Raw genomic sequence first — 21,611 nt, forward strand, 5'->3', positions numbered from 1 at the left:
AAGACATACGTCCATCGAGTTCAACCAGTACAAAGTACAACTCCAGCCCGTCCCCCACATACCCCTGTTGATCCAGAGGAAGGCAAAAAAAACCCCACAAGGCATGTGTTTTATTATTCTGGATGTCTCCTCCCAAAAGTCGTTACAATTTACACCTGAGTTGAATTTTTAAGTTACTTTCTCTGTTTGAGAGTCTGTATTTTATTACTCCCAACAACACCCACCCCACTAAGGGATGAATACCCCAGCCCAAGCGGAAGCAGAAATCTTCCGTATGCATTAGTGGTTCCCTGTCATTGCTACCCACAAAATGTGAGTATAACAGCTGTAAGGTGACAGGTTGCACTGTTGGCTCCTGGTTTTCTTCCCTTTGTTTTTTTCCGGTGTTCTGGGGGCTCTGGGATAACCTACAAAGCCCCCTCACAGCCACTCATCCTGGCAGTGGCAGCTACTAGCTAGCACTACTACTAGCTAGTAAAGGCATAACTAGAACTCATGTGATCCCCAGCTAAACATTGCTGGAGCCGCACCAATGTTCACACCCTTTTCCCCATGGTGAACCCCGCTACCTGGAGGCCTGTCTTCCAGGAATCATAAACAACAATTGGAGCCACTATGGTTCCCTCACCCATATCAGGTATGGCACAACAATACCTGTTCTGTGTTTGAAGGAGGGAGGGTTAGAGACTGCGAAGTAGGGGATAGTGGCACACAGCGCTGGGCACCACTATAGCACTAGTGCTACATACCCCACACACTAATAATTCAGGGATCAGTCTATAGCGGCATCCCATGTTACTTCTCCCTCCAAGTTGCTATGACTCAGAGAGGGAATTAGTATTTGATGCCACTGGGAATTTGAGAGGTAGAAGGGTGAGTTGTCATTCGGCTCACCCTGCACCCAGCTCCCCATCAGCTTACCAATACGCCCGCAGAGACTGGGGACCCCTTAGCGCTGGGACCCACCGTCGCTGCAGGGGCTGCGCCCCCTATTGTTACACCTCCGCTAGCTAGCTATGTTGCTCTCCCACTCAGACGCAGCGTGACCAAGCGTCCTGTTGGACGCGAAACGGCCGTCGCCGATCCCTTCACACCCTAGGCACCCACCAGACCACTGCTACCAGCACCAGTATGTATATGCAACTATACTAATGTGTACACTGATGTTACCCCGTTTGCATGGATTTGTTCTGAAGGATTAAAAGGCGAAATTCACTTGAGGACATTAGTGCACGCTTCTGCTTCTTTATGTGCACTGTTGTTATACCCTTCCTTCTATGGATATTGGCGGAGCACATGTCTTAGCATTCCTCGGATCCTTTTAAAGGGGTATTGGTAGCAAAGAGGTCAGCAGCTTCATTGTTTTCTCCTGCATACTGGTCATATCATTCAGGGAGTGCCACACTGAACTGCTTCTTTCTTTCAAATATTAAATATTATGTGCGCCAGCTAAATGACAAACCGTACAACATGTCTGCTTTAAAAAAAAAAACAAAGTTGTTCAAAAGACTAGTACACACTTTCCAACCTGCATGATAGTTGAGCAGGTTGATGCACCAGTTGGATCTGGCAAACAACCTGTAAGCAGTTAGTCATCTGGTTGTTTGCCAGCCGTTTGCCAGTTGAACATACCAAGTTCAGAAGATAGTTAGGCAGAATGTTGGGACCTGTGTATGAGCCTTTAGATGCACCCTCCACTACACAAAGCTGACACTCCCCAAATCTCTAATAAAAATCCAGGTATGAGGCAGCTAAATCAGAAGCTAAATGTCTGCTCTGGGTACTATGGGATAAAGAATGATACCATTTACTTGCAACAGCTTCTATTTGTTTCATGTAAAATGACATCTTTATATGCATTACAAGCATTTTAGTAAGCAATATTAGGGTTGGCAGTGATGTAGCCATGGTAATATGGGCCTCCACTGCCAGTTTTACAACCCACTAATTCTATAACCCTCCTTCTCCTACATATGGAAATACTAGAAGCAGAAAGGTTGACAAAGAGGGCAATAACAAAGAGGTGGCATTTCGAGGGAAAAAAATGTGACTCTTATTCAATTAACTTTTACTCATGAGTTTTCACCTAGGAGGTAATTTTTCATCTTAACTTTTCAGCACTTTTCAACTGAACATAGAACATATACTAATAATTACATAGTTACATAGTTACATAGTTATTTTGGTTGAAAAAAGACATACGTCCATCGAGTTCAACCAGTACAAAGTACAACTCCAGCCCGTCCCCCACATACCCCTGTTGATCCAGAGGAAGGCAAAAAAAACCCCACAAGGCATGTGTTTTATTATTCTGGATGTCTCCTCCCAAAAGTCGTTACAATTTACACCTGAGTTGAATTTTTAAGTTACTTTCTCTGTTTGAGAGTCTGTATTTTATTACTCCCAACAACACCCACCCCACTAAGGGATGAATACCCCAGCCCAAGCGGAAGCAGAAATCTTCCGTATGCATTAGTGGTTCCCTGTCATTGCTACCCACAAAATGTGAGTATAACACCTGTAAGGTGACAGGTTGCACTGTTGGCTCCTGGTTTTCTTCCCTTTGTTTTTTTCCGGTGTTCTGGGGGCTCTGGGATAACCTACAAAGCCCCCTCACAGCCACTCATCATGGCAGTGGCAGCTACTAGCTAGCACTACTACTAGCTAGTAAAGGCATAACTAGAACTTATGTGATCCCCAGCTAAACATTGCTGAAGCCCCACCAATGTTCACACCCTTTTCCCCATGGTGAACCCCGCTACCTGGAGGCCTGTCTTCCAGGAATCATAAACAACAATTGGAGCCACTATGGTTCCCTCACCCATATCAGGTATGGCACAACAATACCTGTTCTGTGTTTGAAGGAGGGAGGGTTAGAGACTGCGAAGTAGGGGATAGTGGCACACGGCGCTGGGCACCACTATAGCACTAGTGCTACATACCCCACACACTAATAATTCAGGGATCAGTCTATAGCGGCATCCCATGTTACTTCTCCCTCCAAGTTGCTATGACTCAGAGAGGGAATTAGTATTTGATGCCACTGGGAATTTGAGAGGTAGAAGGGTGAGTTGTCATTCGGCTCACCCTGCACCCAGCTCCCCATCAGCTTACCAATACGCCCGCAGAGACTGGGGACCCCTTAGCGCTGGGACCCACCGTCGCTGCAGGGGCTGCGCCCCCTATTGTTACACCTCCGCTAGCTAGCTATGTTGCTCTCCCACTCAAAGATCACAAATCCTCTGTAACTTTTTTGAAGCAAAAGTTTGCAAAACAGAAAAAAGAAACTCGGGCAAAAGTCTAGTCACCAATCTGGTTTCTGGTGAAATGGGCCACGTCCACCGTACCATTGTGCCCAAAGCCAATAGCTATTATTGCTGTGATTGCTTTGTGACAATGAAAAATACACATGCCATCCATTTCGCTTTAAAACATAAATAAAACAAATGGCTGCTAAACCTAAATGTAAAATGTTAAATCGGCTTCCCTGTTGAGATGGGTTCCTTTATAATGTAATCACACACACGGAAGAGAAAGGTCAGCTACTTATTTCTGTGTAAAGCACTTTTCCATGTATTCAATCCCAGCACACACTTCAGCAGTTATTGAAACGGGGAAAGGATGCAAGAGAAGTAGCAGAGTAAATATTAGCTGCAAATAGACAATGTCGGGTATTATTTATTACATCAAGACCTGTAAGTTGTATGACTCAATACTCCACAAGCAGGAGATTAGGGCTGAATGTTCTTCTTAGGCGCTCTTGAAATAAGACAGAATGTTCGCTTTGAAAAGAAGGACTACAGCTCATCACTAACGCTGGTCAAAAAAAGACAAATCTGTCGCTAGCTGCCAACCCTAACACTAGTTATTTAGGACTTAAAGAGGAACTGTAACGACATATTGTAGAATGCAATAAATAATTCAGCATACCCTCTTTTACTGTAATGTTCCTGGTGTCAGCATCAGAAACACATCCTGTATCTATATATTGCTGTATATTGATATGTAACTCCAACCCCACCCACAGTGATGCTTAGCCTAGGCTGTTTATTATGCAGGATTTCCCTCACCACCAAGCAGAAATCTTCTGAACATGCTTATAAAGCCATTAAGAATACTAGGAAAACTGAAGTGACCCTCTTTCTCCCAGAAAGCCATGCACACAAGGGAAGAACATGAAAGCTGCATGCAGTTAGTGTTGTACAGAGAATACAAATCTAAGAATATAAGATTAAGTGAGAACATTTTCCACTTAGCGGCCATGACGAATTTTAAAATAACTATTTGAACTACCCATTGATTTCACTTGCTAGATCATCCCTGGAAACAACAATGGACAACTAGGCTAACTGCAATTGATTGGCTAACTGCAACTGCAATTGATTTGAAGCTATTCACATATACTATCTGCACAGAGTTTATATGCTCTTCTCACGTCTGCATGGGTTTCCTCCAGGCACTCCCATTTCCTCCATCATCCCATAAACATACATCTTATCTGAGGTAATTAGCTTCCCCCTGAATTGGCTTTACATTTTGATGGATTTACCGGTATGTCTATAGCAGGGATTAGATTGCAAGCTTCTCTGAGGACTGCAGTGACAAGACAATATACGCTGTAAATCACTGCGGAAGATGTCAGCACTATTTAAATACTAAATAATTAATTGTAAAAAAAAAAAAACACTATGAAAGGATCATACTTAAGTTTACAGTTTTCTATGTCTAAAGGCCCGTTCACACACTCAACCAGGGCCGTGCAGAGGGACCTTAGGTGGGGGGTGCTCAAATTTCAAAAAGGGGCCTTGTGCCCAGCTCCCCCCCCCCCTCCCTCCACCACACACACACACACACACACACACACACACACACACACACACACACACATCTATTTAGTCACAGAAGCGCTGGCTGCATTCAGTAGTGTGGAGTAAGACAGACCTATCACCGGTGACCGCATGTTCCCCCTCCTTGTTTCTGGCTAGGGGGTATTGGTTGTCATGTGGGTGCTAAATGCAGATGCTGGGTGCCATGTTGATTGTGGATGCAGGTACAGAGTGTCATGTGGGTTCTGGCTATGGGTGGGTATCGAGTGTCATGCGGGTGTTGATTGCAGGTACTTAGTGCCATGTGAGATCTGGGTGCATGTACTGGATGTCATGTGGTCGCTGGGTGCAGGTACTGGGTGTGACATGGATGCAAATACTTGGTGTCATGCCCGTACTGGGTTCTAGCTATGGGTGGGCATTGGGTGTCACGTGGGGTTTAACCACTTAGGTCTATCTGGACGGATATATCCGTCCAGATAGCATGCTCTGCTGCAGCCGTGCTCCCACCGCCTTCCGCTGCCCCAGAGATCAATGAATGGGAACACAGTTCCCATTCATTGATCTATGTCTCCCTATGAAAAAAACGACGGCTTCTCTGAAAAGCTGGATTTTTCTAAGTTTCACGTCACCCCTTCAGTTCCTGTAACGTTTCGCTTGTATGCGCAGTATGTAAATGAGTTTATTTGGTTTGGCCGTGTGGAAGTATGGGTTGTGCCAATGGGTTGTCACATGTGCTTTGTTGGACATGCGTGGCTTTATGCTGTATTATATGCAAGGGTCAATTCACATGTACTGCTAAACACCGCCAGTAAAGTTAACCCTCTGCACTCCATCATGTTTTAGCTCACAGTTATCACTGCACAAAAACAGGAAACACGTGGACTGTGCTCACTTCCACTCAAAAGTAGGGACTAAATATACATAGTATATTAGGTATATTTTGTCTCATGTGCTGCTAAATTAAGTTATTCAGGATTTTAGATATAGCATTTCTTGAGGCTTGACTAACAAAGGCCCTAAATATTTTTAGTTTGGTTTTTTTTTTTTTAGTTGTTGCATTGCTTGGTTACGGGTGGAAACCTATAGACCTTGCTAAACAAATACCTAAATCTTCTGAATACAAGTTACTGCAGGTTGTCACCTCCGTCATGTAAGCTATAGCTGCTCATCCAGGCTATTCAGGCTCCCAGGATAGGACCTCTGGGTGCTGAAGAGTGTTGCGCACTCGGTTGCAGCACTAAATACCAAGCTCCAAACTGCCTCTGACAAACATATCAGCAGACTGCTCATTGTGTGCTTCATGAACTGGGCTGCTATGGCTGAACAGCTGCATACTACTCTCAAATCACCCTGTATAATGCCAAGCATATGATGTGATGGACTCTGGAGCGGTGGAAATGGATTCCCACAATTCATCCTCCGGCATTGTGATGTAGGTGGAACTCCGTTCACGGCTCCGTCCACCAACAGTGCAGGAAAAATGGGCTGCTCGAACCCCAAGTCCAGTACAATAGAAAGTGGATTCCGCACCAGGTCAGTGGAAACAAACTTTGCTTTATTCAATCACGTACATGGCAAGCTAAAATCCATCACCACATGCTGACATGTTTCGGACGTTACACGTCCTTAATCATAGCATAGGTGCAAGTGAACAGGAATGATCCTTAAATAGAAAGGCACCACACCCAAAGTCACATGTTCACAAACCCCACCCACAAAGAGGTGCATACATTAAAAAAGGAAATTGAGAGACAACCTCAATCATATAATCAAATAGATAAAAACATAATACACAGTAAAAATGTAAATACATATGATTATACATGGCACGATATTACGCAGCAACTGGCAAATAATCATCGCAAAGAAAGGTGGTATATACAGACAGATGTTACTAATATTGTAGTATTGCACTAATTATAGTCAGGGACAGTAAGTCCACATTAGGTAACTGAGTTCAGGTCCCATCTGGCATTGAGGCCTCTCGGTGAGCGGGTCCCTAATTTAAAGATCCAATATGCCTCCCGAGTGAGGAGTCGTTTGTACACGTCCCCTCCTCTCACTGGCGTGTGGACACGCTCAATACCTTGGAATGAGAAAGAGGACATGTCGCCCAGATGGACAGATCTAAAATGTTTAGCTACATTTGATACCTCCGTAGTCACCCACCCGGCACCCCTATAGTGTTCACCTATTCGCTGCCTGAGATGTCGGGTAGTACACCCAACATACTGTAATTGGCATGAGGAACAAGAAATAAGGTAAACAACGGATTTAGTATCACAGTTAATATATTGCTTCATAGAAAAGGTATTTCCGTTGGAAAAGCATACAACAGAACGTGAAGGTCTATGCACAACACAGTACTTGCAGGTAGAAAAGTTACACCTATAGGAACCTAAGGTGGTTAACCAGCATGGACGCTGAGAACCGGCGGAAAATAAGCTAGGGGACAGGATACTTCCCAATGTAGGGGCCCTCCTGCTAACAAATCTAACTCCTGGTTTAAAGCGGAATATAACCCTGCATTTCAACTTTGCTCTAAAACATTATTTACAGTATATTATATGCAACCAGCATTTTTTTTTTTACTAGACCAGCATTGGAAGGGTTACACAGGGCTTTAAAGTCCCTGGAGATTTTTGCAGACGCATCCGAACTTGAGTTAGATACTTTTTGTTTACACAAATGTATCTAAGTGTTTATTGTGACTCATCTCTCTCACTGAGAAGGAGTTGGAGGACAGCCAAAGAGTGTGTAAAGTTTATCAATAGTTACATCTAACTAAATAGAATGTAACTATCTGAACGTCTGCACGGAACTTAAAACCTGTGTTTAACCCTTCCAATGTTGGTCTAGTAAAAAAAAAATGCTTTTTGCATATAATATACTGTAAATAATGTTTTAGAACAAAGTTGAAATGCAGGGTTATATTCCGCTTTAAGGACAATGTTAAGAGCTGCATCGGCCTCCAGTACAGGCAAGTATTTTTTCACAATCTGTGTGACTTGTCTAAATTCCTGGCTTGTCTAAATTCCGGCAGTCTGATGGAGGAATCTGGGTTCATCTGACACTAGGAGAACACTACCTACTTGCTAACTGTAAAATGTGGTGCTGAGGGCACAATGGGCAGGATCTGATTTATGGGTTTGGAAAAGGTAGCTGAATTCAGTGAAGCATGTTTTTAATGTTACAACATACAATGGCATTCAGTCCGGTTTCACACCACAAACTGGCGTTAGCGGTGTGATCGGATGATCGCATTGCACCGCAACGTTAAACATAGCCTTTTGAGATTACCGTGGCGATGCTCGGTAATCTCACTTCTGGCTGCAATCCAAGGTGTAAGTGATGCTCTCTAGTGTTCACTTCCTGTGTCCGCAGAAAGAATTGCACGGAAGTGTAATGACAAAATACGCTTCCACGCATGCGCAACGCAAACGCAACACAGTTTAAAATATCTGCGGTGCCATAGAGTTACGCGACTTCTGGTCACTGTGGGTGTTCGCCGATAACGCTCAGAATGGATACCTCCATCGCATCGCGCTGAAGTAAGTATGAAATGCCCCATAGATTTCTGTTGCTTTGGGGTTAGCCTGCGGTAAAAAATGGTAATGCATCGCAATGAAAACACCCTAGTGTGGAAGGGCCTCAAGAGAATGATGCGCTTTTAATACTTCTGTCAGCACCAGGGCTGGTTCTAGACTTTTTGCTGCCTGAGGCAAACTTGTGAGGAAGCGCCCCATCCCCGATTTGGAATGATTGCACAGCACCCGACAATTTACTCTGCTTCATTTAATGTTCTCACATGACATGCTGCAGTTCAACACAATAGCACACTGGCTGGCTGTGAGTCTGTGACAAACAAACTGCTCACCCTCAGCGCCACTCCATTCCTCCTCAGGAAGGTACACACAGTACAAAAATGCTACCCCTGAAATCTCTGCACCTGATGCAAATGTTTCACCTTGCTTCCTGAGAGAACCGGCCCTGGTCAGCGCCAGCAGCTTCGGGGAAAACCTACTTATTATAGCAGCTCTGAATGTGAGGTCCATAAAAAAAGGACTTACTAATTTTGTTTTATAAGAACTTGATTGGCCAGTACAGAGCCTGTATCTGAGCTCCAGTCTCACTTATGAGAAGTTGAAGCACTTGCTGTAAGGCCTGGTCCATAGTAGCAAGGATTTGTGATATACACAGTGACAGCGGATGCACTGTCACCATCCACAGCCCGGAATCTTAGTTCCCAAAGTCCCCGTTGTGTCTGATGCATCAGACATGTCACAGAGAGGGCTTGATTCACTAAACCGTGATAACTGACATCTCAGTCACGCTAGCGTTTTGCGCGCGTTATAAAAATTTGCGCGACAAGTTATAGAACGCGTAAAACCGCTGGTGCGACCATGATGTCAGTTATCACGGTTTAGTGAATGAAGCCCATAGTGTGCTATCTATGACATGTCCAATATCTGGAATTATTGTGATTTTTACAAAGAGTACGTAAAATGAAATGCTCTACAACACACACTGTATGCATGTGATGTTTTGAGTTTCCACACTTCAGAATTTTGTACTGAGTTGGCAGGCTTAGCTTAGCTGAAAAGTAAACTTAAAGTGACACTGATACGAAAATAAACGTATGATATAATAAATTGTATGTGTAGTACAGTATAGATAAAAAAATACAGCATTAGTAGTAAAGTAATGACTCTAATATTGTTTCCAGTACAGGGAGAGTTAAGAAACATCAGTTGTTATCTATGCAAAAATACTTTTCTGAGCTCTTTGACTCAACTTGGTTCGAAGACAGTCCTGTTTTCTGGAGCACTTATACATCAAAGAAACAGTCAAAGAGATTCAGATAAGATTTAACTGCAGGGAAGTTCAAAGGGTCATTAGCTGTGCTTGTTTTATAGTTTAAAATACAGAGTGCAGCTTGTCATTGCAAATATGACATAATTAGGCAATGTTATAAATAAAAGCTATGTATCTGAAAGTAAAAATATGAGACTATTTTCGTTGCTACTAATGTTCTATTCATTGTATCATAATTTATTATATCGTGATTTTTTTCTTTTTGCTTCAGTGTCACTTGAGGCTGCTTCCACACAGGGACGTTACAGGCGCACGTTAGTGCAGCCTGTATCGCAGCCCACCGCACAGAAATACAAGTCAATGGGGCTGTTCACACTGCCCACGTTGCGTTACATGTAACGCTGCACGTTCTTCAGAACGTGCAGCATACTATAGCGTTCTAGCGGCTTAAGCCGCATTAGACTGTTTGCACATGCTCAGTGTTGGGTCGGAGAGGAGGCGGGGAGAGGCCGCTACGTAGCCGCGCACATGGCTACTCAATATGCACTGCACTGGTGGCCGCTGATTGGCTGGCGGTACCACGTGATGCGGAGTGTTTCACTCCGCATCACGTGGTCCCGCCGGCCAATCAGCGCCACTCTCACTGCCCTAATGCGGAAAGAGCCGCTTAACGCGGCTCACTCAACGTCTTCTACCAACACCGACAGGCGTTGCGTTAGGGGACGTTATGCGACCATAACGTCCACTATAACGCAACGTCCCGGTGTGTAACTAGCCTTAAAGAGACTCCGTAACAAAAATTGCATCCTGTTTTTTATCATCCTACAAGTTCCAAAAGCTATTCTAATGTGTTCTGGCTAACTGCAACACTTTCTGCTATCACAGTCTCTGTAATAAATCAATGTATCTTTCCCCTGTCAGACTTGTCAGCCAGTGTCTGGAAGGCTGCCAAGTTCTTCAGTGTTGTGGTTCTGCTATAAGCTCCCCCTTTCAGGCCCCTCTCTGCACACTGCCTGTGTGATATTTAGATTAGTGCAGCTTCTCTCTGCTCTCGTATCTTTTACAAGCTGGATAAAGTGTCCTCTGAGCTGGCTGGGCTTTCACATACTGAGGAAATTCAGACAAGGGTAAAGCTGTTTGCAGGAAGAAAAGAGCAGCCTGAAACTTCAGTGCATGAGAGATGCAGGGGGGAAGAAACACACAATGATCTCTTGAGATTCAAAAGGAAGGCTGTATACAGCCTGCTTGTGTATGGATGTATTTTCTATGTATGGACATACTGTACATTAACCTACTTCCTGTTTTGGTGGCCATTTTGTTTGTTTATAAACAAACTTTTTAAAACTGTTTTTAACCACTTTTAATGCGGCGGGGAGCAGCGAAATTGTGACAGAGGGTAATAGGAGATGTCCCCTAACGCACTGGTATGTTTACTTTTGTGCGATTTTAACAATACAGATTCTCTTTAAGATCTGGACCTTATGTGCTAATGTTTTCATTATAATCTTATATTTCAGAAGAAAACTGGGGTAAAATGATGGTATTGTACTAGAGTAAATAACACATTTAAGGTCAGAAGGGAAAATATTAACAAACAGTGGTGTACCACAGGGATCAGTATTGGGCCCAGGTCTTTTCCATCATTTTATGAATAATCTAGCAGATGGAATAGAAAGTAATGTCGCCTTTTTTCGCTGATGACATGAAATTGGGTAGAAGTATCAGGACTCAGCAGGACAGTTTCTAGCGTGGAGAGAAAGTATAACATTCACATTGAATATTTATAAATTAAAAAATTGTATTACATTTTAAAAAAAATATAAAAACAAATCTCATGATCCATGGTATTATAGTGCACAGCCCCTTGTCATTTCTCGCTTAGTCAACTATGTAGCAGCTGCAATTTTTGGCATAAATATTGTAGTATTGTTTGCATAATGCAGGACTCTTATTTTATTTATGAAATGGCTGAACATAACAAGTACCATATTACATTACAAACCTTTTAAAGGAGATTATCTTGAGAAAATGTTTCCCTTTGTAAAAAAAATTTGTATTTATTCTGTAGACTGAATTAAGTGAGGCGGAAGAATGGCCATACATTTTCCCATAGGGACTACATACCTCATCCTTTACAGCTTTACAGGTGTGATTTAAAGGACACCCGAGGCGAAAATAAACTAATGAAATAAACGATTGTATCTATCTTCCGTCTTCTAAAAATGACTTTTTGAGATAATCCACAGTTTTCTTTTATGTTTAAATCTACTTTTTAAGTTGTGACTTTTATTGTTCTTGCTCAATGACACCTTCATTGAAGTATGCCAGAGCTAAAATCTATGAACTGTTGATCATTTTTATCTCTTTCCTGCTCTCAGAAGCCATTTTCTGCTAGGAAAGCGTTTTATGGTTGGAATTTCTTATCCGTGAGGGTCACACTGTAGTCACTTCCTGTCTGAGTCAGGATTGAGTCAGCCACTTACATACCTGATATTTAACTCTTTCAGGCAGAGAAAGAAAAAAAGTAATACAGCATAGTTATTTGTGTGCTAGGCACTCTACATACCCATGTCTATCTCATCATGTCACATATCACCTCGGGTATCCTTTAAAGAAAACCTGACATTTCTATGAAGAGATAATCTGAATCAAATCAGTATCAAATTATGATTATTATTATTATTTATATAGCACTAACATCTTCTGTGCTGTACAGAGTATATTGTCTTGTCACTAACTGTCCCTCAGAGGGGATCACAATCTAACTCCTACCAGAGGCAAATGTCTATGTATGTATCGTGTAGTGCATGTATCATAGTCGAGGGCCAATTTTTAGGGGGAAGCCAGTTAACTTATCTGTATGCAGGCCGGTCTGCCCATGATGCCAAGTGAGACGACTTCCTCAGGCGGCAAAAGTCTGGGGGCAGCACCAGGAAGAAACAGGAAGCAAAGAGAGTACCTGTAGGGTTGAGCCGAAATTTTCGAAATTTCGCGTTACTATAATTATGCATGCAAAATTTGCTATTACGATGCAAAATTATGGTAGCGTAATTGCCATTAAAATCGTAATTGAAAATACCGTAAGCGTAATTTTCAATGTGTAATTTTGCGTTTCGTTCATAACGTAATTTTGCGTTAAACCATAACATAATTTCGCGTTAAACCATCCCGTAATTTCGCATTTCTTTGTAATTTCGCGAATTTCGTAATTACTTGTTAGCTATAAAAAATTACTTGTTCGCATTAGCCAATCAGAAGCGAATCAGCGGTAGTCAGACGAACGCTAACAAATTTTCGCATATAAACGCTTTTTCGCGTTAAATAATGTAAAAACTAAGCATGCGCAGTTCAAGGGTGTAAACTACGCTTACAAATGTTTGCATGCAAGGCAAACGTAATTTCGCGATACCCACCGTAACGCGAAAACGACGCGAAAATGAACGCTTACAGTAATATGAACAATCGCGAAATTACGTTATGCAACTACGCTTACAAATGTTTGCATGCAAGGCAAACGTAATTTCGCGATACCCACTGTAATGCGAAAATTACGCGAAAATTACTCTTACGCGGAATTTCACGAAATCCTTCTTCATTACGATTATGTACTTACGGCCATAATCGTAATTACGCGAGATTTCGCGAAATCGTAATTAAGTCATTACGCTCATCTCTAAGTACCTGGCCAACCATATACTAGGGGCAACTGTACCCAGCTAACCTATACTGGGTCAACTGTACCTAGCTACCAACACTGGGGGCACCTATAATTGGCTACCTACCTATACTGAGGGTGTTTGGGGGGGGGGGGGGGCTCACCGAGCTATAACGTGCGGTTCAAATTGTTGGGTGCTGTGCGATCATTCCAATTTGGGGGGGGGGGGGGGCACATCCTCATAAGTTTGCCTCGGGCAGGAAAAAGTCTAGAACCAGTATGTTTTTGGGATATGGGAAAAATGAGTGCCCGAAGGAAACCCATACAGACACGGGGAGAACATACAAACTGTGCAGATAGTGCCCTGGATAGTGCCATTTGTTTTGACATATTTTCTTTGATGGGTGATCTGTGCATTCAGCACAAACTTTGTCTCCTTCAGCCTAAAAGGACCACTATCACAAAAAAATGTAAATGTAAAATACATACTTATTAAATGTACATTACTCCCAGAGTAAAATGCATTATAAATTACTTTTTTTTCTATGCTGCTGTCACTTACAAAAGGTAGTAAAAAGCTGACAGATCTGAAAGATTGTAGACTAGTCCATCTCCTCATGGGGGATTCTCAGTGTTAACTTTGTTTTTTACAAAAGAACTCTCAGGGAAGGCTCTATACAAAAGATGTTTTTGCTAGTTTAGCAGTAGGGCCGAGCAACTGCTGTTTAGGAAGCGCTTTTGTAAATAAAGAAATACTTTCCTGTCTGTACAAATGTCTCTCATCAGCTGCTGCATCCTCTATTAGCCAAGCTGGATTTGTTCAGTCAGTTGGTATCATATTCAACTGCATCAGGAGGCCATCTCCCTCCTCCTACCCTTTCCACAAAACAGTGCCTGCCGCTGATCAGGCAGCCCAGCATGCATGTCTGTGTGGACATAACTGGATGGACTTTGATAACAGGTCAGGTCTGACTATTATCTGAGGTCTACAATCAGGTGTAACAGTGTCATTTATGTGCTCGCCCCTTCTGTGCAGTATCACAGGACTCCATCCTTTTTTTGTTACCACAGCCCTGTATCCCTGTCAGTGAGATAGTGAGGATAGACATGTCATCCTGACAACTTATAGCTTAAAATAAAAATCAGTAATTGCAGCTATCAAATTTCAGTGGAAGGGTCTTCTTTAATCTTTCATAGCTTTGTCATTCTCAGCTATTTAAAGTTGTTGAAGGGAATCATGTTACTAATTTGTTTAGTATTTTTTGTGCAGTTTCACATCCTGATTGTATTGCATGCGTACAAGATGCACCACTTCCATCTCTAAGCACTGTGCCCCTTCCGTCTCTTAGTACTGCTCCCCTTTTGTCCCTCCGCACTGCGTCCATTCTGTCCCTCCGCACTGCGTCCATTCTGTCCCTCCGCACTGCGCCCCTTCTGTCTCTCCACACTCAGCCTCTTCTGTCCCTCCACACGGCTCCCCTTCTGTCCCTTCGCGCTGCGCCCTGTCCGTCTCTCCGCACTCAGCCCCTTCCATCTCTCCACACTGCGCCCCTTCCGTCCCTCCGCACTACGCCCCTTCCGCCTCTCCACACTGAGCCCCTTTCCAACTCTCTGCACTGCGCCCCTTCTGTACCTCTGCACTGCGCCGCTTCTGTCTCTCCGCACAGCGCCCCTTCCTTCCCTCCGCACTGCGCCCCTTCCGTCCCTCCACAATACGCCCCTTCCGTCTCTCCACACTGAGCCCATTTACATCTCTCTGCACTGCGCCCCTTCCGTCCCTCCGCACTGCGCCCCTTCTGTCTCTCCACACTGAGCCCCTTTCCATCTCTCTGCACTGCGCCCCTTCCGCCCCTCCGCACTGCGCCCCTTCCGTCCCTTCGCACTGTGCCCCTTCCGTCTCCGCACTCAGCTTCTTCCGTCTCTCCACACCGTGGCCCTTCTGTCCCCCCGCACTGCGCCCCTTCTGTCTCTCCACACTGAGCCCCTTTCCATCTCTCTGCACTGCACCCCTTCGGTCCCTCCGCACTGCGCCCCTTCCGTCCTTCCGCACTCAGCCCCTTTCGTCTCTCCACACTGTGGCCCTTCTGTCCCCCCACACGGCGCCCCTTGTTTCTCTACACACTGAGCCTCTTTCCATCTCTCCGCACTGCTCCCCTTCCGTCCCTCCGCACTATGCTCCTTCCGTCTCTCCACACTCAGCCCCTTTTGTTCCTCCGCACTGCGCACTGCACCTTTCTTCTCTCTGCCTCTGAGCATGGAGACGTTCATGTTTACTAAGAAACCTCAATGCTTAGCCTAGGGCAGATAAGTGAGTAAATGTCATAGCGGACACCTAGAATGAGGGCTTCTCTCTACCTATCAGGTACACCATAAAGCAAAGTTTAAGCCAGTTTTGTTTCATTACGTATGGATGAGAAAGTGGTGGATGTTTATCCGTGCAGTCGGAGCAATCAAGCGGCAGTGCAGCTCTCCTGAAAACTGATTAAAAGCTATAAAACCTCTGTGTATCTGTATGAACATTACTGTTTGCAGGTTAGTAATGAAAAGTTCAAAAGGCCATAATTTTCTGTGTGGGAACTGAATGAACAGCCAAGTCAGTGCAATCTGATATTTTTAGACCTAGATTTTGTAACCCCTTAAAAAATCTCCAGAAAAGATTACAATAAGTCGTAAAAATTGATTGCAATTCTTGAATTGAAAAGATTTTTTAAAAATGGTATGGTCTGTGGCCACCTTATGGGCACAATTATTTATCTCATAAGTTTATTTTCAGTTCAGGTGTACTTTATGTAGCATAGACTGACTGGATTGTCAGGGCATATTATTGTTCCAGTTTTGTGTCTGTGTTGCTATAATACAATTTATTGTGTGTCAAGGAAATACTATAGATGTGCATAGTGTTTATGTAACTCTCAGAGTGTCTTGGAGTGGAATAATACTAAAAAATATCTGTAAGATCAAGTGACTGCTGCGCAGAGGGATTGGAACTCAATCCCACGGGGAAACGTTCGAGTGCTGTATAGATGCCTCACTCTGCTGTACCAGAGCATGCGTCTGTCGCTATGGAGAGGGGAGCAGGGACAAAACATAATGCACAACGGAGCAGCTTCCTGTGGGAGGAGTAAGGAGAAGAACTATAAACTCAGGGGTAGCTGTCATTTAACGATCCAGCGTTCCAGTTCTTTAACCCCTTAGCAGCCAATTTATTTAGAGGCATTCAAGTACTCCAGGCCATTTTATTTTAGCTCATTTTTTAATTTCTTATTTGTTACATTTCCTGACTACTAATTATTACTGCTGTAATGTGTATTTATGGCCACTTGTCACTAGGGGGCAGTGTGAGACAATAACAGAGGACTTCTGCTTTCAGTTTCTATATCTGCTAGCAGTGAGACATCAAGGCATTCCAAGAATTTACAGCACAATGAGGACGGCTGAGGTCAAAAGCAGTGCACTCAAACAAGATAATTCCTTTGAAGATGCTAATGCAGTGATAGGGAACCTTGGAACTACAAGACCCACAATGCATTGCAGGAGTCTGACAGCCACAGTCATGATTAATAAAAGCAAATGCATGCTGGGATTTGTAGTTTTATGACAGCTGGATAGCTAAGGTTCCCTACCGCTGTGCTAATGGGTCAAACAAGCTCAGGGGGCAACTGTACATATGTTCAATTCTTGGCCGAAGCAGCCACAAAAAGGCCGGGTTGGCCGAGCTTAGTAGGGTGTGTGTACGCACCTTTACAAGCTGAACCAGAATTACTACTAATATTGTTGTGTTGTCAAAATTGCACTGACAAAAAGCAAATTGCATGTGGTACATTAAAATGTTTGCTTTTAGCATAAGAGGACTTTTGGCATGAAAAATGTACTTAAAGGGATAGAATAATGATACAAAGTTCGAAGCTTATGGCAAGAAATGCCCATCTTAAAATCAACTTCCATATACCCACTGCTGTGTGTTTATTATGCAGTCTGCAACCTGACCCTGCATGGCAAGGCATTCCAACATAATCATAAATGTTTCTGCTGTCATAAATCTTATCTCAGCAGGCCTGGCTCTATTTGGTACATTGCAGAGGAGAGGGAAGCTTGTTATCTCCCCTCCCTCATTCTTTCTCCTCACTGATTGGCTGAGGGCAGTTCAGTGTGACAAGAGGCTGAGAAGGGAAATACACCTCACCCCTCGGCTGAAATATGATATATGCTGTACTCACGTGTTTACAAAGCAAGCTAGATATGACAGTGCAGTTTCTATGAGAAAAAAAGAGTAAGGGAGGAAATTACATCAGGATTGACTTCTGTCAGAGGCAGTAAAGATGGAAAATGCCTGAAACAGTTTTCTCTTTATTTACTATATAAAAATTAGTGGAATAAAAACGTGGACAGTACAAAACATATGTTATGTAGGTAGAACAAGTATTTCTCTACTTGTGTATGTATTTTTTTTCCTGGGTTAGTATGGCTGTCCCTGCCGCTTTAAATGCTTTAAATAGCACCTGTTCTGATAGGATTTCAGAGCTCTAAAGGGACAGACTAAAAAAATAATATGTCATCTTGGAAATTGACTCTGCTAATGCCCATTGAGAAAATGGGACTCCCACCTAAAAACACTCTGAGCGAACCAAAGACCCTAAGTGGGTAGAACAAACCCTATCCTGTACTGTGATACTGTTGGTAATGTATTTTCTGTTAAAAATCAAAGTCAGTCCTATGGCTCGTCTTACTAAACGTGATCTGTGGCATGTCACTTTACCCAGCACAGTGCACTCTCTTAGCGCTTTTTTCTCTTTTTAATAGGGAAAACATTTTGGTTCTGGATATTTTCTTTGAAGCTCTAAACTATGAGACTATTGAGCAGAAGAAAGCGTACGAGGTGGCGGGACTTCTTGGTGAGATATTACCTTAACCAAAATATTGTGTTGTCTACATGGATGTTTCCTGATTGGAAGATATACAGGCCCTTATTCAATTCACTATTTCTCCTAGGTGACATTTTTATACCTTATCAACAAAATGCCTTTTAAAGGAGACTAGAGCTGAACTAAGTAGGTAAATCAGGGGATGCAGGCATGTACTGGAAGCTGTCCAGATGCCCCACCCCTCCTCCTTTGCTACCTAAATGCCCCCTGGCTGCCTCTTCCAGGTTGGGCATTAGTGCACAGGCACTGGCCCGGCTGTGCACGTCCTACATTGTGCGCCCGCAGCCAGCAGCGTTTTGCGCATGACCCCGAAGAGGCTGCCTGGGGGCATTTAGGTAGGAATGGAGGGGGACAGAGGAGAACCGGGGGAGTGGTGGGCATCTGGACAGCTTCTAGTACATGCCTGCTCTCCCCTTACTTCAGCTCTGGTATCCTTTGAGTGACCAGCAAGCACGAAAATACTCAGAATAATCTGACAGTACTTTTTCACCTACTTATTTATTTATTATTTATTTATTGTATTTATAAAGCGCCAACATATTACGCAGCGCTGGACAATAAATATGGATACATACAATATTTAGGGGTGACATACAGCAAAATGACAATACCTGAATACAAGAAAGATAAGATCATGCAGCACAGTATGAGTACAAGGTAATGCTTAGTCAGTCACTGGAGGGGAGCATGGAGATTAGGCAAGTTAGGTTCACTCAGATGCATAGCATGGGTTCGCAGTAATGGAGGTGCATGATCAGGTAGGACACAAAAGGAGGAGGACACTGCCCAAAGGCTTACAATCTAGAGGGAGAGGTAAGGACACGGAAGGTAGGGGACCAGAGTTCAGATGTGGGTTTAGAGTACTTGTGAGGGGTAGTAGGCCAGAGTGAAAAGGTGAGTTTTGAGGGCTTTCTTGAAGATGTTGAAGGAGGGGGCTGCCCTAATGGGTGGAGGTAGGGAGTTCCATAGTGTTGGAGCAGCTCTAGAGAAGTTCTGGTGGCGTGCATGGGACTGGGTGATGCGGGGGGGCGGTTAGGCGAAGTTCATTGGAAGAGCGGAGTGAGCGGCTAGGTGTGTACCTCTGAGTAAGATCGGAAATGTAGGTTGGACTGGTTTTGTGGACAGATTTGTAGGTCAGACACAGTATCTTGGATTTGATTCTGGACTGCTTAGGAAGCCAGTGGAGGGATTCAAGGAGGGGATCCGCGTGGTGGAGCGATGGGAGCAGTGGATAATTCTGGCTGCCGCATTCATGATGGACTGCAGTGGGGCTGTTCGGGTCATAGGGAGACCAGACAGCAGGGCATTGCAGTAGTCAAGGCGGGAAATTATGAGGGCATGGATGAGGAGTTTGGTGGTGGCGGAGGTCAGGAAAGGGCGAATATTACAGATGTTACGAAGGTGGAAGTTGCAGGACTTTGTGAGGTTTTGGATGTGGGGAGTGAAGGAGAGTGCAGAGTCCAGGATGACACCCAGAAAGCGGGTTTGAGAGGTAGGGTGAATGGTAGAGTGGTTAACAGTGACATGCACATCTGGGAGGTTTATGGATGTCCGGGGTGGGAAGATCATAAATTCCGTTTTGTCTAGGTTTAGTTTCAGGAACCTAGCAGACATCCGGGAGGAAATGGCTGATAGACAGGAGGAGACCTTGTCCATGGCAGTGGTGGATATGTCAGGGGTGTGGAGGTAGATCTGGGGGTCATCTGCATACAGATGATAATTAAAACCCATGGAGGAGATAGGGTGGAGGAGGAGCTGGTTGGGAGGGGGTGGGAGGTGAAGATTTGAGATTGGATATTTCCTGGCGGATGGAGACAATTTTGTTGGTGAAGTGGGTGGCTAAATCTGTGGCAGAGAGGGAGGAAACGGAGGGTGGGGGGGGTGGGTTTAAGCAGGGAGTTGAAAGTGGCAAAAAGACGCCAGGGGTTGGAAGCTTGTGCTCCGATGAGCTTGGTAAAGTATTCCTGCTTCGCATGAGCAAGGGCAGTGTGGAACTGCAGCAGGTTGGTCTTGTACTGTAGGAAATCCTGGTTAAGTCTAGTTTTCCTTAATTTCCGTTCAGTGGCGCGTGTTTTCCTCTGGAGGTTGCGAGTATGGGTAGTGCGCCAGGGCTGGGGGTTACGGGGTCGGTTGCGGTGAAATATTAGTGGAGCAGCTTTCTCTCGGGCTGATGAGAGAGTTTGGCGATACTGAGCTGCAGCAAGATTAGGACAGGTTAGGGTGGGGAGAGTGGAGGAGAGGGCATGGAGGAGGTCAGCAAGGACGCTAGGGTTAAGCTTGCGTAGGTCTCGCTGCCATCGACCAGGTGGGTGGGCGGGTAGTTTGGAGGTACCTTCTGTGAGGAGGTTGAAGGTGAGAAGGTGATGGTCTGAGGTTCAATGTCAAGGTCTGCACTGGTGGTGGATTTAGTGAATATAAGGTCGAGAGTGTGACCTGCAGTGTGAGTGGGGGTGTTGGTGTGTTGTACTAGTCCAAGTGAGTTGGCAATGGTGAGTAGCCGGGTCACAGCGGAGTTCTTGGCTTCATCGATGGGAATATTGAGTCAGAGGGGGTGAGCCATGTCTCAGTGAGTGCGAGGATGGTGAGGAATTTGGAGAGGAAGAGGTCGTGGACTTCTGTAAGTTTGTTGCAGACGGATCTGGCATTCCAGAGACCGCAGGGTAGGGGAAGTATGTGTTTGTGGGTGGGATGGATGGAAATAAGGTTGAAGCGAGGATGGGTGTTGAGGTTATTTGTGGACAGAAGGCTGTGAAGTGTATGAAGCAGGTCAGCAGGGGATGCTTGTCTGGCAGCAGGCTGTGGCACTGGATTGGGTGATATATCACCCGCTGCAAGTAAGAGTAGGAGGGAGAGAGTAAGCAAATGTGAATGGGATTTAAATGATTGTGAGGTTTTTGAGCTGTTGGAGGGAGAGAGAGATTTCAGGAGAGCTAACAGTTCATGAGAAGCTGAGTAAGGTGAGGAAAGCAGAGCAGGTGAAATGAATATGGAGTGTGGTACACTGGGAGGATGCATATTGCAATGCAACTTGTAGATATTTGCAGACAGGCAGAACATCAGAAAAAGTGCAGTAAACATAGTAATGGTCTCTGATTATAACCAGGAAATTTCCAACCACTAAACAGTATGCAGTTAGTGCAAGCAAACCTGTGTAAATAAAGAAGCAGAGTCTACTTGGCTGTGCAACATATGTCCAGCAGTGGCATTTTTAGCAATAGCATTGGAGGAAGTTGTGAATGCAGAGTAGTAGTTACCAGCAGAGTCCTGTGGCTGTTGAATCCTGTTTGAATTCCTGGGTGAATTCTTGGTAAATTTTTGGTAAGTTGTGAAGCACTTTGTAATAAATGGCACTTAGGAATGAAATGGCACGAGTGACCTAGGCCACGAGTG

General features: G+C 44.2%; 1 protein-coding gene across 2 annotated transcripts in view; it reads left to right on the plus strand.

The window, feature by feature from the left end:
* Positions 1-21,611, plus strand: part of ASIC1 (acid sensing ion channel subunit 1) — a 387,423-nt gene that overhangs the window by 352,975 nt on the left and 12,837 nt on the right. For both annotated transcript variants that reach the window (XM_068267255.1, XM_068267256.1), the window contains exon 9: positions 18,100-18,191. In XM_068267255.1, the coding sequence (XP_068123356.1) occupies positions 18,100-18,191 (92 nt within the window). The remainder of the gene's footprint in view (positions 1-18,099; positions 18,192-21,611) is intronic.

The sequence above is a fragment of the Hyperolius riggenbachi genome, chromosome 2 (genome assembly GCF_040937935.1).
Source record: "Hyperolius riggenbachi isolate aHypRig1 chromosome 2, aHypRig1.pri, whole genome shotgun sequence".
In the NCBI taxonomy this organism is placed as follows: domain Eukaryota; kingdom Metazoa; phylum Chordata; class Amphibia; order Anura; family Hyperoliidae; genus Hyperolius; species Hyperolius riggenbachi.